The sequence below is a fragment of the Bubalus kerabau genome, chromosome 6 (genome assembly GCF_029407905.1).
Source record: "Bubalus kerabau isolate K-KA32 ecotype Philippines breed swamp buffalo chromosome 6, PCC_UOA_SB_1v2, whole genome shotgun sequence".
NCBI classification, from domain to species: Eukaryota; Metazoa; Chordata; class Mammalia; order Artiodactyla; family Bovidae; genus Bubalus; species Bubalus kerabau.
In genome coordinates, this window is record NC_073629.1 from 8,471,630 (window position 1) to 8,485,220 (window position 13,591).

Genomic DNA, 13,591 nt, shown 5'->3' on the forward strand with positions numbered 1-13,591 from the left:
CTGTGTCTATCCTAGGGTGCCACATATACTTCATTCATTTTAACCCTTAACAACAGTCCAGTAAGGAGCCTTAGTGTGCTAGATATCGATGATGCTTAAAAATATGTATGAGTCTCCTCTTTTCAGCCTCAAAAAAGGATTGCAATTGCATGCCTCTTGAGGTCAGGTCGTACAACTTGTTTCGATTAATGAAATTTAAGTATGCGTATGTTACTTTTGGACAGAGTGCATTTAATTACTGTCCTAATTGTTACTGTTCTCTTTGCCTTCCTTGGCAATGTGTGGTAGTTGGTGTTAAAATCAAAGTATAGTATAAACCTGAGCCATCCCATGAGAGAGAGCTTCCTTAGGAAGTCTTCCACGTATATAGCAGAAAATGAGTGAGAAATAAACCTTTGATGATTTATGCCACTAAGATTGTATTTTTACAGCATATGAGCTTAATATACTGGCTAGAGCTAGTCAAACAGGGTTATCCCCATTTTTTTTTTCCAATGTGACTAGCCCCAGAAATATAACTCACCCACAGTTCTACCTTTGATTTCGTCCCTACTCCAACTTAGACCTTCTTATGCTTTTTTTTTCCCCCCAGTTACTATAGTAAAAGCAATATTATCTATTTAAAGGGAAAGTGCCAGCCAAATAGTGTGCTCTGAAGACATCAGATTCCATAAGCATTTATTAAACATCTACTATGTTCCAAAGACATTATGCTTCCATGTATGTTGTTACACTTTAACCTCACATGATATCCCTGGGGAGGGAGATAAAGATATCACTATTTCACAGAAGAAGAATCTAATTCATAGAGTAGTTAAATGAATTCTTCAAGACAAAGCACCTAGCAAATGGTAGAAATGAAACACAAATCCAAGTTGTTCAACTCTCTTTTTAGTATGCTTTCCACGGCTACTGTACAGGATTAGAAAGTCAATTCAATTAGAGGGCAGTAGGTCCAACTAATACACTACTTTACAAGATGTGATGGGTGAAAGTAAAAAATGAGTTTAGACAGATAACATTCAAAGCTGAAATGCATGTACTAGTGGGATATTTTGGGTAGTATCTAATAGGGTGTTCAGTAGTACTGAATTGGACTTCTGCTTCTGGTAAGATGGAGTAGATGTACTTTTTTTAAAAGTGTCTGATTTTGAATGCTGAAGAACTTACTGATTCCATAAATATGTATTGAGGGTCTTATCATGTGCCAGACCCTGACCTTGACTCTTAAGTATATAGTAGTGAACAAAAGAAAGGCCCAGATCTCCTGGAGCATGTTTTAATGAGAGAGGGAGTAGTCAGTTGGTGATACATACATGGGGGAAAAAATACAGCAATAAACAACTGAACATATTCAGATGGAGATGAGAACAATGGGGGAAAATAAAGCAGGAGAGCAGGATTAGGAGGTGGTGGAGGAGTGAGGTTAGGTTGAATGACCAAGGAGACCTCACTAATGAGGTGATATTTGAGTAAAGACCATGAAGAAGCATGATGTGGATATCTGTAAGAACATTTCAGAAAGGGGAAATAACATAAACCTGTAGCAGAAGTATAATTGAAGTGTCCAAGGAAGCAAAACAGCAATAAATGAGGTCAGAGAGGCATTGAGGAGCAAGATCATGTAGTACCTCGTAGAACATTGCAAAGGCTTTAGCTATTACTCTAAATGCAAGGGGGAAGCTATTACATAGCTTTCAGAAAAGAAGTGACAGATACAACACATTGGCTGTTGTGAGAATAGACTGTTGGGTGACATGGTTGTGTGCAGGAAGACCAGGCAGGAGGCTGTTGCAGTAATCCAAGTAAGAGAGGATGGTGGCTTGGATCAAGATGCTGCCATGTCCACCTCCCTCCTGGGGCTGTGCCATCCCTCCAGGCAGCCCCGGCCCCCGCGAGCCCATCTGCAGCCTGTGAGAAGTGGGAAGATTGTTGGATTTACTTTGAAAGAAGCACCAGGATTTACTGAGGCTTCATATATTTGAGGAGCCTCTAGCGAGGAGCTGGGAGAACACATTTGCTGTGAGTCCATGTAGAGCTGGATGGGTGGGGACTGTGCCTTAGCCTTTGGGAAATCAGTGAAGGGAGGGATGGAGGAGCCTGGTATGCTGCAGTCCATGGGGTCGCTGAGGGTCGGACACGACTGAGCGACTTCACTTTCACTTTTCACTTTCATGCATTGGAGAAGGAAATGGCAACCCACTCCAGTGTTCTTTCCTGGAGTATCCCAGGGACGGGGGAGCCTGGTGGGCAGCCGTCTATGGGGTCACACAGAGTCGGACACAACTGAAGTGACTTGGCAGCAGCAGCGGCAGGGCCTGTTACCTTCTACTTGATCTGGAGATCACAGGTCTTTTCTTTCCCTGGAGGCTCCTTAGCCCAGGTTATTGTCAAAGTGAGGCCAGGGAAGAGGAAAGTTATGGACTGAAGAGCTGCTGCCACTACTGCTGTTACACCATGAAATAAAGGGTCATTTGTCCTGAGGGTCTTGGCTCCATCTGACTTTGTTATTCTTCCCGTCTCCCATGGAGCTTTGAAGGTCTCTCTGCACTGAAAAATACAGGCCTGTATCCACTGCCAAAAGGAGTCCCATCACCAGGCAGAAAGTGATTTGATACCAAGGTGAAAAGATGAGTGGAACTGCTGGACCTAATCGGAGAGGCAGAGGAATAGGAAAAATGACAGTTGTTAAGACAGAAATTTGGAACAAACAGTCATGTCCCTACTGAGGAGTCTTTGCAAAGCAACCCAAGCCAAGGCCAGGAGCAGACAGCTACCCCAGGAAGTCTTCAGTGAATCGCTTCATCTGTCTGCCTTCCCAAATAAAGTGCTGGATCGGCATTTCCCAAAGGATGACCTCAAACACATCTGTTCTGCAGAACATTAAGAAAAGTTATAGAAGAAGAAGGGTTCTGTGGTTACCTGAGTTTAGCAAATGCCTTACCAGACTTAATTTAAAAGTTTTCTTTGAGACAGGGCTTCTTGAAGCCTTTGGTGTGCATTATGAATATAAGAGAGGAAAAGAATACGTAGTGTGTTCTGCATTAATTTGACCACAGAACCTTTCATTCTGAAAGGGCTCTCAAAGAGTTATGTGATTGGGGAACAGCCTTTGGGCAACATTGAACTTGGGAATACACAGATGACATCAACACATCTTCACTCACCACCTCCTCTGAACCTAGGGCTGGGTACTCACTAATGAACATCAGGCTGGCATAAATAATCTGTGATACCATCTGAAAGGACATAATATGGATTCCACAATGTACAGTTTCTCAAGAACAGGCAGAAGTCTAGTTCTTTGTGTGTAGAGAGAGGTTCTCATGCCAACATGGCTGCAGAAAGCTAAGAGTCAATCCTAGGGTGAGAGGCTCAGTAGGGAAACACAGCAAGCGTTAGACGCCAGGAGAGACATGTGATAGAGTGGTTTGAATGAGATGCAAAAGAGGGAAAGTGGCAAGGTCTGGGAGTTGGATATGGAGGATGAAAAGGTGGATTTTGTCCCCTGAGAGTTAAAACACTAAATGAATGACACCCATTTCTATAATCCCTGAGAAATGACCTGGAACACGGCTTCACATTCACACAACCATCAGGCCAAGCTAGGACTTTCAGGGTTCCTGTTTATGTTAAACAGGCGCTCCCAGGAAAACAAACATTCTGGAGTCCAGAAGATTAGTAATCCCCTCACTACCCATCTTTCCAAGGTGTACATCTCCTTGAACAACCTTCATTCCCATCTTGGACAGTGATGTTCACTGGCTGTGACGAGTGTCCCGTCTTCCCGAGAAATGCTGTGCAGTGGTACTGGCCGCTATGACTGAGGTTGGCACGTGGGATAGAGAAGTTGGAGCGCAGATAGGAAAATGTCTTGGATTTCCCATCCTGGTAGAATGTGATCTTATTCAGAGGCTGGTTTCTCCAGCTGTGGCACCTCAACACGATGGGCTCCCCTTCCTGGAACACGAGGCTGGGGGTCTGGAGCAGCAGCCAGTCTGAAAGACACAAAGGGACCGCAGGACCCAGAAGGTCTTGACTCAGATCTGAGACCCAGACCATCCCTCCAGGGGCCAGTATGTGTGGGGAGTAGTTTAAATATAGAATCACACACCCCTGGTCTCTAATTCTGGCTCCTTCGTGTATGCACCCTGTGATCCTGGGTAAATACTTCTTCTGGGCCTCAGTTTCTTCTATGCGGAACTAGTCACAATAGTACCATTAGCTGCGCTGTCTACAGTAGTTGCTGGCACACAGTAGGTGTTCAGATATGCTTGTCTTCTCGTTCCCGTCCTGGGAGACTCAGCTACAGCCCTGTCTGGCCCAAGAGGCCTCTGCAGGAGGATACAGGGGACCCGGAGTGCAGTCCCTTCCCCGAGGAAGAGGGAGGTGGGGGAGAAGCCAGTCTGAGAGAAGAGACAGCATGTGAGGGGGACAAGCAGAGACCTGTGTCCTTGGGGAGAGTCATGGGCATCCAACAAATACTGGTTTACTTGGTGCATGTTAGTAAACGTGGAATTCAGTGGGGACTTTGTCTCAAGGCAGCAGTGACATGGGTGGTCCATTAGCCGGCTGTGTATTTTTTCCCCAAAATTTCATTTTTTTGCTGCGGAAAAATATTTAATTTCTTTGCTCCGTAGGGAATAGAGGCTTAGGTAGCTATTTCTAATCCTAATCTCAGCCCACACCGACTTTTTTCCTGAAGTTATAGGACAGAGCAGAGTTGAAATTGGAAAGAAAGGGTAGGAAACAGCAGATACCTTGGAAGGGAGCAGGGAGATAAGAAAAAATGACAACAGTCACACGTGTGCCAGTCAACCACACTTAGACCCCTCAGCAAATCATTACACCAACCAAGTTGTATTTATGGAAGCCACCTCACTAAGAAGCCCAGGCACCTCAACTAGACACTAGCCCACACAGAGCAACGAAGACAGAGCAGCCGTAGATGAATAAATAAATAGAAATTTAAAAGACACGAGTTTCACCTCAGTTGCACAGACAGCGGACAGGGATTAGGGAAATGCTGATTCTCACCAGGACCTCATGTGGGAGGCAGTGGTATCTCCACTAGCAAGTGAGGAAACTGAGGCTCAAAGGTGAATGAAATCATCATGTTTAGATGGCTAGTAATTCCCAGGGCTAAGGAAATGGCAACCCACTCCAGTGTTCTTGCCTGGAGAATCCCAGGGACGGCGGAGCCTAGTAGGCTGCCATCTATGGGGTTGCACAGAGTTGGACACGACTGAAGTGACTTAGCAGCAGCAGCAGCAGGATTCAGTTGTGCTGTGTCTGTGCATTTGACCCTGCCATAAAAATGGGAAGCTTTCTATAAATTAGAGATTTTCTTCTGCTTCTCCCACACCCAGATGCCTGTTGGTGGCCTGGTCACCTTCTTGCTCAATCAGCACCAAGACAAAAGAGCCCAACATATTCTGAGAAATCTCTTAGGAACTTCCACCTCACCACTCATACTAAGCCGAGGAGGTGGGTTGAAAAGGAAAATGAGTGGACCGAAACCACTTCAAATAACTCACAGCCGTGCTTTCCAGTAAGTAGGCAACTGCCCTTTCCTAAAAACCTCTGCCATGGAAGCAGATTTCATCTCTCCTTGTTCTCCCAGACTCTCCAGGGCCTCCTCCACTGACCAGAAATCACATCCAGATGCACAGGGTCGCTGAGGCTGGTCTGCTCCCTCTGGCACCTGTAGGATCCGCTGTCATTGCTGCCGGCCCTAAAGCTGTAGCTGGGCTGCTTCTGGGTGTGGATGGAGCTCCCGTTGTGGAACCACGTGGTGAGGTTGCCTGCATAGAAGCTGGTCCCCTGGCACATCAGCGTCACGTGATCCTCCCTGAGCACATTGATCCACGCAGGCTGGATGCTCACCACAGCTTTTGGGAGATCTGCTGAGGGGCAGAGAGAGGAGGCAGCATAAGGAAAAGGGACCCCAAGGGCCTAAGCAGACCCCAAATCTCAGATGATGGAAAACTGTGGCCATGCTGTGGAGATCAATAGAAGAACCCAACCCAGAACAGGTCTGCACCTGAAGGCAATTCCTCCAACTCATGTAGCCACACAGGGGCCCCCAGGAACCCATGTTCTCTCAGGGAGGAGAGGATGAGGGGCAGGGAAATGGGAGGGGGGGCAAGCAAACAGTCGGGAAGCACAAGTACACTCACCCAAGGAGCTCTGCCCAGTTCCTTCTCTCTGTCTCTATTTCTTTCTCTCTCGAACTCACACTCACAGACACACACACACTACACATACACCCTTTGGGGAATCACTTCCCCCACCCTCATAAACTGAGGCATTTGGACACTAGTGGATAAACTGTCTTCCCAGCTGGATGAAGACAAAGTGGGGCCACCTGGTGGAGGTGCCAGGCTGAGAATCAGAGGTCACATTTCTCTTCTGACCTGTTTCATTCCTTATGCTTTAGAATAGACCTGTCCTGACACCAAAGCACAGATGAATCTCTATGGCCTCAGGAGAATAAGAAAGAGTGAGAAAGGCCAGAAGGCCAGTCTAGGAGCCTTGGATTCAGTGACCCAGGAGAGCCCCACCCCCTACCAGTCCTGGGTGGTGGAGAGGTTAGTGGTGCTGAGAAAGCAGTGCCCAGCAGTGTTCACCCCACCCAGCTGCAGCCAGTAATATGGCCTCCTCTTTCTGTCCAAGGGAACAGGCCCTGAAGCCTTCAGATACATGAAAAATGGACAATTTATCAACCCATGGGGATAATCTAAGCAGATCATGTGATTCTGCATGGCTTGGGCTCGTGGTTTCGTTTGGAAAGAGGAAGCAATTGAGACAGAGGACAGTTATTTTCTATGACAGAATCTGTGAGGTCTCATCATAACAGAAGCAGGAGAGCTGAGGCATCTGTGTCCCTTGGCTGCCCATCCCTGGCTTCAGTGGAAGGGAAGCAGGAAGGAGAAGGGGGTGCAGGGCTTCTTGTGGGCACAATTCCTCTTTCCTGGCTCTACCTCAATCTTGGGTTGCTGGTGCCTCCAGAGTTCCTCCAGACAGGGTGCAGGGAGCAGAGAGAGCGGGTGGCTGGGGGAGAGAGGGGATGTGGTGGAGCACTTACCAGGTTTCCCAGGAACAGGAGCTGCAAGAGAGAAAGCGAAGATCAGCCTGGTGTTTGGATATGATGATTCATCATTACAAATAATCACATTGTGAAAGGTTGTTGACGAGATGTGAAAGACGCCAGGACTCTTGGCCTCTGGAGGAGGGAATTCAATCCAGGCCAGTGACAAGGCATGATTGCTCAGAGCTTTTGTGTAATAAAGTTTTATTAAAGTATAAAAGAGATAGAGAAGGCCACTCCTTAGACTGGTCTTCTGACATAGACATCAGAAGGGGGCAGAAAGAGTGCTGCCTTGCTAGTTTTTAACAAGAAGTTATATTCCTATCAGCAGGCTGCTAATTAGAGGAAGGAAATGTCTCAAAACTCAGAGAGTGGTACCAGGCCCCTTATTCAGAACGTACATTTTGAGGTAACATTGGCACAAGGTGAGTCATCCCAGGCCATAAAATGATTGACATGAATCTTGAAGAAAGGGAGATTTCCAAACAAATACATAGTCTCATTAACATAGCTTAAGAGAACATTTCCATTGGGAAAACACTGGTCTGTTGAGCTCTTATGGGCTCTGAGTGTTAGGCTAAACCGACTTGAAGAAAGACAGAGTCCAAGGTAAATACATAGTTCATTAACATAGCTTAAGAAAAACATTTCCCTGAGAAAAACGCATTGGTTAGCTCAAGGTTTGAGAAAAGTTAAGTTTAGGTGGAACCCAGTGTCGTCATGGCAACACAGAATTTTAAGGGACACCTCCTTTTAATTTTGTATAGAGAAGGGGAATAAAATCTGACACTTGTAGTTTCCTCCTGCCGTTTAAGAGAGAATAAAAAAGTGTCTGATACTTGCAGCCAGTCCTTCATGTGGGGGCCCCTAGCCTTCCTGCCTGTTACCCTCTCCCTTGCAAATCCCCTTCCCTCTCTCGTGAGTCTCTTGAGGTCCTTTAACATCATGTCTGCATTTCGTTCACCTGTGTTGTTCATGCCTTAACTTGTTCAGCTGCGTTAACAAAATTACCACACAGGGGCCAGACTGATATCTTCATAAATTTACTGTCACCGTATTCAGAAAGACACTAAACTGCAGTTCTGACAGCTGAGTCCATTTGCTCTGATGCTCTGGGTAGTGATACTGATCTTTTCCTCTCTTCATGCTTGCAGTGCAAGGAGGCATTCCTGATGTCTCTGGTCCCCACAACTGATGCTGCTGGAGTTGCCTGGCTAACATATTTTCTGATCTCCATCCCTGAATAACCCAGACTCTCGTGCGCTTCCCCCCGGGGGACTCTCCTTTCACAGAAAGAGAATAGGCCCTGCTGCCTAAAGTGGCAGGCACAGAGGATGGCCTCTGCTCCCCAAGGCAGTTTTTATCGCTCCCTCACACCTCTTATTGCTTAAGACAGCATCGGCCCTCTGGCCTAAGATTTCGTCCCAGTGAAACATACATTTCTAAGGAAGGTGAACACCTTGGCCATCATCAGTCCTTCAAGTCTAGGTCACTGGACAGTCCTCAGGGCTGGCTCAGCTGTGGGAGGTGGCAGATTACCAGGGACCTTAGTGCCCAGTGTCATTGGGCAAAATGTTTAAAAAGCCCTACTTCAGCCAATTTCATCATTTCCCAAGGCCAGCAAGGTCGTCAGAATGTGATTTTCATCAGCCTGCCTTCACCCTCCTGACTTTCCTGATGTGCTGCCCACTGCAGCCCTCCTCCTTGCCCCTGGCGGTAGAGAGGTTAGTGGTGCAGAGAAAGCGGTGCCCAGCAGTGTTCACCCCACCCAGCTGCAACCTGTGCTACCACCTCCTATTTCTGCAACAACCCAGGAGGCAGCAGCTGACTTAGAGAAGCCCACCTGCCCATGGTCCTGGTCCACTGTCCCTGCTGCGCCCCCGACTCACCCAGGAAGAGCAGAGCTGTCCACAGTAGCATGTGGCCCCAAGGATGCCAGGGCGTGCAGTGAGCTCGGTTCCTCCAGGCAGCAGGGAAGGCTAGGAATGAGGGGATCCCCATCACCTCCTGGAGTGAGCAGGTTGCTCTGATAGCCCAGCACGGCAGGCACGGGCTTCTCTTGAGGCCTGATAGATTCCACCCAGAGGGCAAATTCTGGAGTCCAAATGAGGAAGTGAAAAGAAGTGTTGCTTTATCATTGTCTCCTCCCCTTCCACCCTCTTTCATCTAGGGAGTTCCCTCCCAGAAGATTCAGGGCTTCCCAGAATGAATCTGGCTCAGTCCCACTCCAAATTCACAGAAAATGTAGAAACTGGGAAACAAATTCTCCTCGTCCTCTGGGGCCACAGCTGGGCTCAGCCCCAGGGAGGAGGAGGGGAATGGTCACTCCTACTCAGCTCAGAACTCCCTGTCTATCTCTGTCTGTTTGGAAAAGGCGATGGAGGAGAGTGTGCCAGGGGACTCCCCATCTTCTAGATCCATTTAGAGGTGCAGACACTGACGTCAGACTCCTCCTGAGACTGAGCAGAGGGGCTTGAGACCACCTTTCCCCATCATTTGATTGCCTTTATTATCATAATCCAGACTCTGTTTTGGATTGTGGAACAAGGACAGAGAAGTGTGTCAGGGTGGCAATAGAATGATCATTCCCATTTTTTATCACCCTTTGTCTTTCTTGTACTTATCCCTCCAACAAATATCTTCTGAGCAGCAACTAGTACCCTGGTTCTTTATCTTTCTCACCCTCATTCCCATCACTGTTCCTATCATCATGGCATGGTGAAAGAGCAGGGCTTTGGAGCTGTATTAGTCTAATTTTGAATGACAGGTAGCTTCTCAGAACTACAGATTCCTTATCTGTATAAATGAAGATTAATGTATCTATCCTTCAAACAGGATTTCTCAGCCTCAGTACTATTGACATTTGGGGCCAAATAATTCTCCATGTTAGGACCTGTCCCATACATTATAGGGTGTTTAGTAGAGTCGGACATGACTGAGTGACTTCCCTTTCACTTTTCACTCATGCATTGGAGAAGGAAATGGCAACCCACTCCAGTGTTCTTTCCTGGAGAATCCCAGGGGCGGGGGAGCCTGGTGGGCTGCCGTCTATGGGGTCACACAGAGTCGGACACGACTGAAGTGACTTAGCAGCAGCAGCAGCAACATCCCTGACCTCTACCCACTAGATGCCAAGTGGCATCCCCTAATTGTGAAAATAGAAATGTCTCTAGACTTTGACAAATCTGCTTTTGGGGGCAACATTGCCCCTGGCTGAGAACCACTGCACTCAAGGTTTTTGAAAATTAAAAGATAATTTGTGTGCTAGCACCATCCTTGGTGCATTGTGGGTATCCAGTCAACACCAGTTCCCCTTTTTTGCTTTCTGTCATCATCCTTGTCACCGTTTGCTCACCCTCAACATCCCCAGAACAGAAGATGCTCTGGGACCTCTCTCGGGGCCCTCTGCTGGGGCCTCTCTCCCAAATGCTTTCTCAGGAAACAAGCTGTAATATTCAAGAACATGATACTGTAAAACCTGTTTTTACACTCTGTGGTCTTCAGAAACCTCAACTACCCCTTGGCCCCATTGGCTAAGGCTTTACCACTGGCCCCACTCCACCCCACCTCCCACTCCCAATCTACCTCCAGCCCTTATCTGATTCTTAGGTGAATAAGTTTCCTTAACCAGTGACAAGGCTCCAGTGAGCTGACATCAACACTTTAAAAGCTAATTTAGGAACAACTTGGTGGTCCAGGGCTTAAGGATCCGCCTGCTAATGGAGTAAACACGGGTTTGATTCCTGGTTCGGGAAGATTCCACATTCTGTGGCACAACTAAGCCTGTGGACCACAGCTGCTGAAGCCCACGTGCCCTCGTGCCCATGCTTTGCACGTGGAGAAGGCACTGCGGTGAGAGGCCCATGCACTGCAGTTAGAGAGTAGCCCCCACTCGCGGTAACCAGAGAAAGCCCATGCACAACGAGGAAGACCCAGAGCAGTCAAACAAAAAAGGAAAGAAACTAAAAATAGAGTTATCATATGATCCTGCAACCCCATTCCTAGGCTTATATATATCCAGAGAAAACCATAATTCCAAAAGATATATGCACCCCAGTGTTGACTGCAGCACTGTTGACAGAACAGGAAAAGAAACTAAATGTCTATTATCAGAGGAATAGACAAAGAAATGGTGCATATATACATTAGAGTAGTATTCAGCCATGAAAAGGGATGAAATAATGCCATTTGTAGCAACATGGATGATCCTAGAAATTGTCATATTGAGTGAAGTAAGTCAGATAAGGACACGTATCATATGATATCACTTATATGCAGAATCTAAAAAAAAAAAATGAACTTATTTACAAAAGAGAAACAGACTCACAGACTAGAGAACTTATGGTTATGGGGTTAGTGGGGAAAGGGTGGATCGGAGGGAGAGCTGTGGAGTTTGGGGACTGATGTGTACTCACTGCTATTTTTGGAATGAATGGCCAACAGGGATCTGCTGTGTTCCACAGGGAATTCGGCTCAATATTTTGTGGCAACCTACATGGGAGGGAAGTTTGAGAAAGAATGGATGCATGTACGTGTGTGGCTGAATCACTTTGCTGTGCACCTGAGCTAGCACAACATTGTTAATCATCTATAGTCCAATATGAAATAAAAAGTTAAAAAAAGACATCAGTTCAGTTCAGTTCAGTCACTCAGTCGTGTCCAACTCTTTGCAACCCCATGAATCGCAGCACGCCAGGCCTCCCTGTCCATCACCAACTCCCGGAGTTCACTCAAACTCACGTCCATCGAGTCAGTGATGCCATCCAGCCATCTCATCCTCTGTCGTCCCCTTCTCCTCCTGCCCCCAATCCCTCCCAGCATCAGAGTCTTTTCCAATGAGTCAACTCTTCGCATGAGGTGGCCAAAGTACTGGAGTTTCAGCTTTAGCATCATTCCTTCCAAAGAAATCCCAGGGCTGATCTCCTTCAGAATGGACTGGTTGGATCTCCTTGCAGTCCAAGGGACTCTCAAGAGTCTTCTCCAACACCACAGTTCAAAAGCATCAATTCTTCAGTGCTCAGCCTTCTTCACAGTCCAACTCTCACATCCATACATGACCACTGGAAAAACCATAGCCTTGACTAGATGAACCTTTGTTGGCAAAGTAATGTCTCTGCTTTTCAATATGCTATCTAGGTTGGTCATAACTTTCCTTCCAAGAAGTAAGCGTCTTTTAATTTCATGGCTGCAGTCACCATCTGCAGTGATTTTGGAGCCCCCAAAAATAAAGTGTGACACTGTTTCCACTATTTCCCATCTATTTCCCATGAAGTGATAGGACCAGATGCCATGATCTTCGTTTTCTGAATGTTGAGCTTTAAGCCAACTTTTTCACTCTCCTCTTTCACTTTCATCAAGAGGCTTTTCAGTTTCTCTTCACTTTCTGCCATAAGGGTGGTGTTGTCTGCATATCTGAGGTTATTGATATTTCTCCCTGTAATCTTGATTCCAGCTTGTGTTTCTTCCAGTCCAGCGTTTCTCATGATGTACTCTGCATAGAAGTTGAATAAGCAGGGTGACAATACACAGCCTTGACGAACTCCTTTTCCTGTTTGGAACCAGTCTGTTGTTCCATGTCCAGTTCTAACTGTTGCTTCCTGACCTGCATATAGGTTTCTCAAGAGGCAGGTCAGGTGGTCTGGTATTTCCATCTCTTGAAGAATTTTCCACAGTTTATTGGGATCCACACAGTCAAAGGCTTTGGCATAGGCAATAAAGCAGAAATAGATGTTTTTCTGGAACTCACTTGCTTTTTCGATGATCCAGCAGATGTTGGCAATTTGATCTCTGGTTCCTCTGCCTTTTCTAAAACCAGCTTGAACATCAGGAAGTTCACGGTTCACATACTGCTGAAGCCTGGCTTGGAGAATTTTGAGCATTACTTTTCTAGCATGTGAGATGAGTGCAATTGTGCGGTAGTTTGAGCATTCTTTGGCATTGACTTTCTTTGGGATTGGAATGAAAACTGACCTTTTCCAGTCCTGTGGCCACTGCTGAGTTTTCCAAATTTGCTGGCATTAGCATATGCTTAATGACACACCTTCAAGTACCAGGAGAGTTCTGTCGCCAACCATAAAAGGTCAAAAGGTCGGCAGTGGCCCAATTCTTGGAAATCTCTGCTCCTTCCCTGAAACAGATGGAACAATCCTCCCTCATTAGCTTCCCACTCATTAGCTTAGGCAATTACCCAGCCCATGAAAACTAACCACCATCCATATATGGGGGCCTTTAGCCTTCTGAGATAGCCCATACTCTGTGTGTGAAGGGTGTTTCTCCCAAGGCTGTTCTCACATTTTGAAATGGACTGCATTGGGAGAAATTGGAATGTATTGTTAGTCTCTCAGTCATGTTCAACTCTTTGTGACCCCATGGACTGTAGCCTGCCCGGACTCCTCTGTCCATGGAATTCTGCAGGCAAGGATACTGGAGTGGATTGGCATTTTCTTCTCCAGGGGATCTTCCTGACCCAGGGATCAAACCTGGGTCTCCCACATTGCAGGC

At 46.6% G+C, this 13,591-nt stretch overlaps 1 protein-coding gene across 2 annotated transcripts; it reads right to left on the reverse strand.

The window, feature by feature from the left end:
• Positions 1 to 662: 662 nt before the first annotated feature.
• On the reverse strand, positions 663 to 9,255 carry LOC129656606 (low affinity immunoglobulin gamma Fc region receptor II-like). Of its 2 annotated transcripts, XM_055587301.1 has the most exons (5): positions 8,980 to 9,255; positions 7,088 to 7,108; positions 5,649 to 5,906; positions 3,732 to 3,998; positions 663 to 2,649 (listed from the first exon to the last, which is right to left on the reverse strand). In XM_055587301.1, the coding sequence occupies exons 1-5, from the start codon at positions 9,089 to 9,091 to the stop codon at positions 2,471 to 2,473; spliced, it is 837 nt and encodes a 278-aa protein (XP_055443276.1). In that variant the 5' UTR covers positions 9,092 to 9,255; the 3' UTR covers positions 663 to 2,470. The 2 variants fall into 2 exon arrangements, with proteins under 2 accessions (XP_055443276.1, XP_055443275.1); XM_055587300.1 differs by lacking the exon at positions 663 to 2,649 and having other exon boundaries at positions 3,613 to 3,998; positions 5,649 to 5,903; positions 8,980 to 9,237.
• Between the last annotated feature and the right edge of the window lie 4,336 nt (positions 9,256 to 13,591).

What these genes read in the sequence shown, in the direction of transcription:
- LOC129656606 (XM_055587301.1), bottom strand. Translation starts at nt 9,091, where the DNA reads ATGGGGATCCCCTCATTCCTAGCCTTCCCTGCTGCCTGGAGGAACCGA. An exon ending in GACAGCTCTGCTCTTCCTGG is followed by an intron (nt 7,109 to 8,979) that starts GTGAGTCGGGGG and finishes TCTCTCTTGCAG; the next exon opens with CTCCTGTTCCTGGGAAACCT. An exon ending in TGTCCAAGATGGGAATGAAG is followed by an intron (nt 2,650 to 3,731) that starts GTTGTTCAAGGA and finishes CTCTCCGATTAG; the next exon opens with GTCCAGCAGTTCCACTCATC.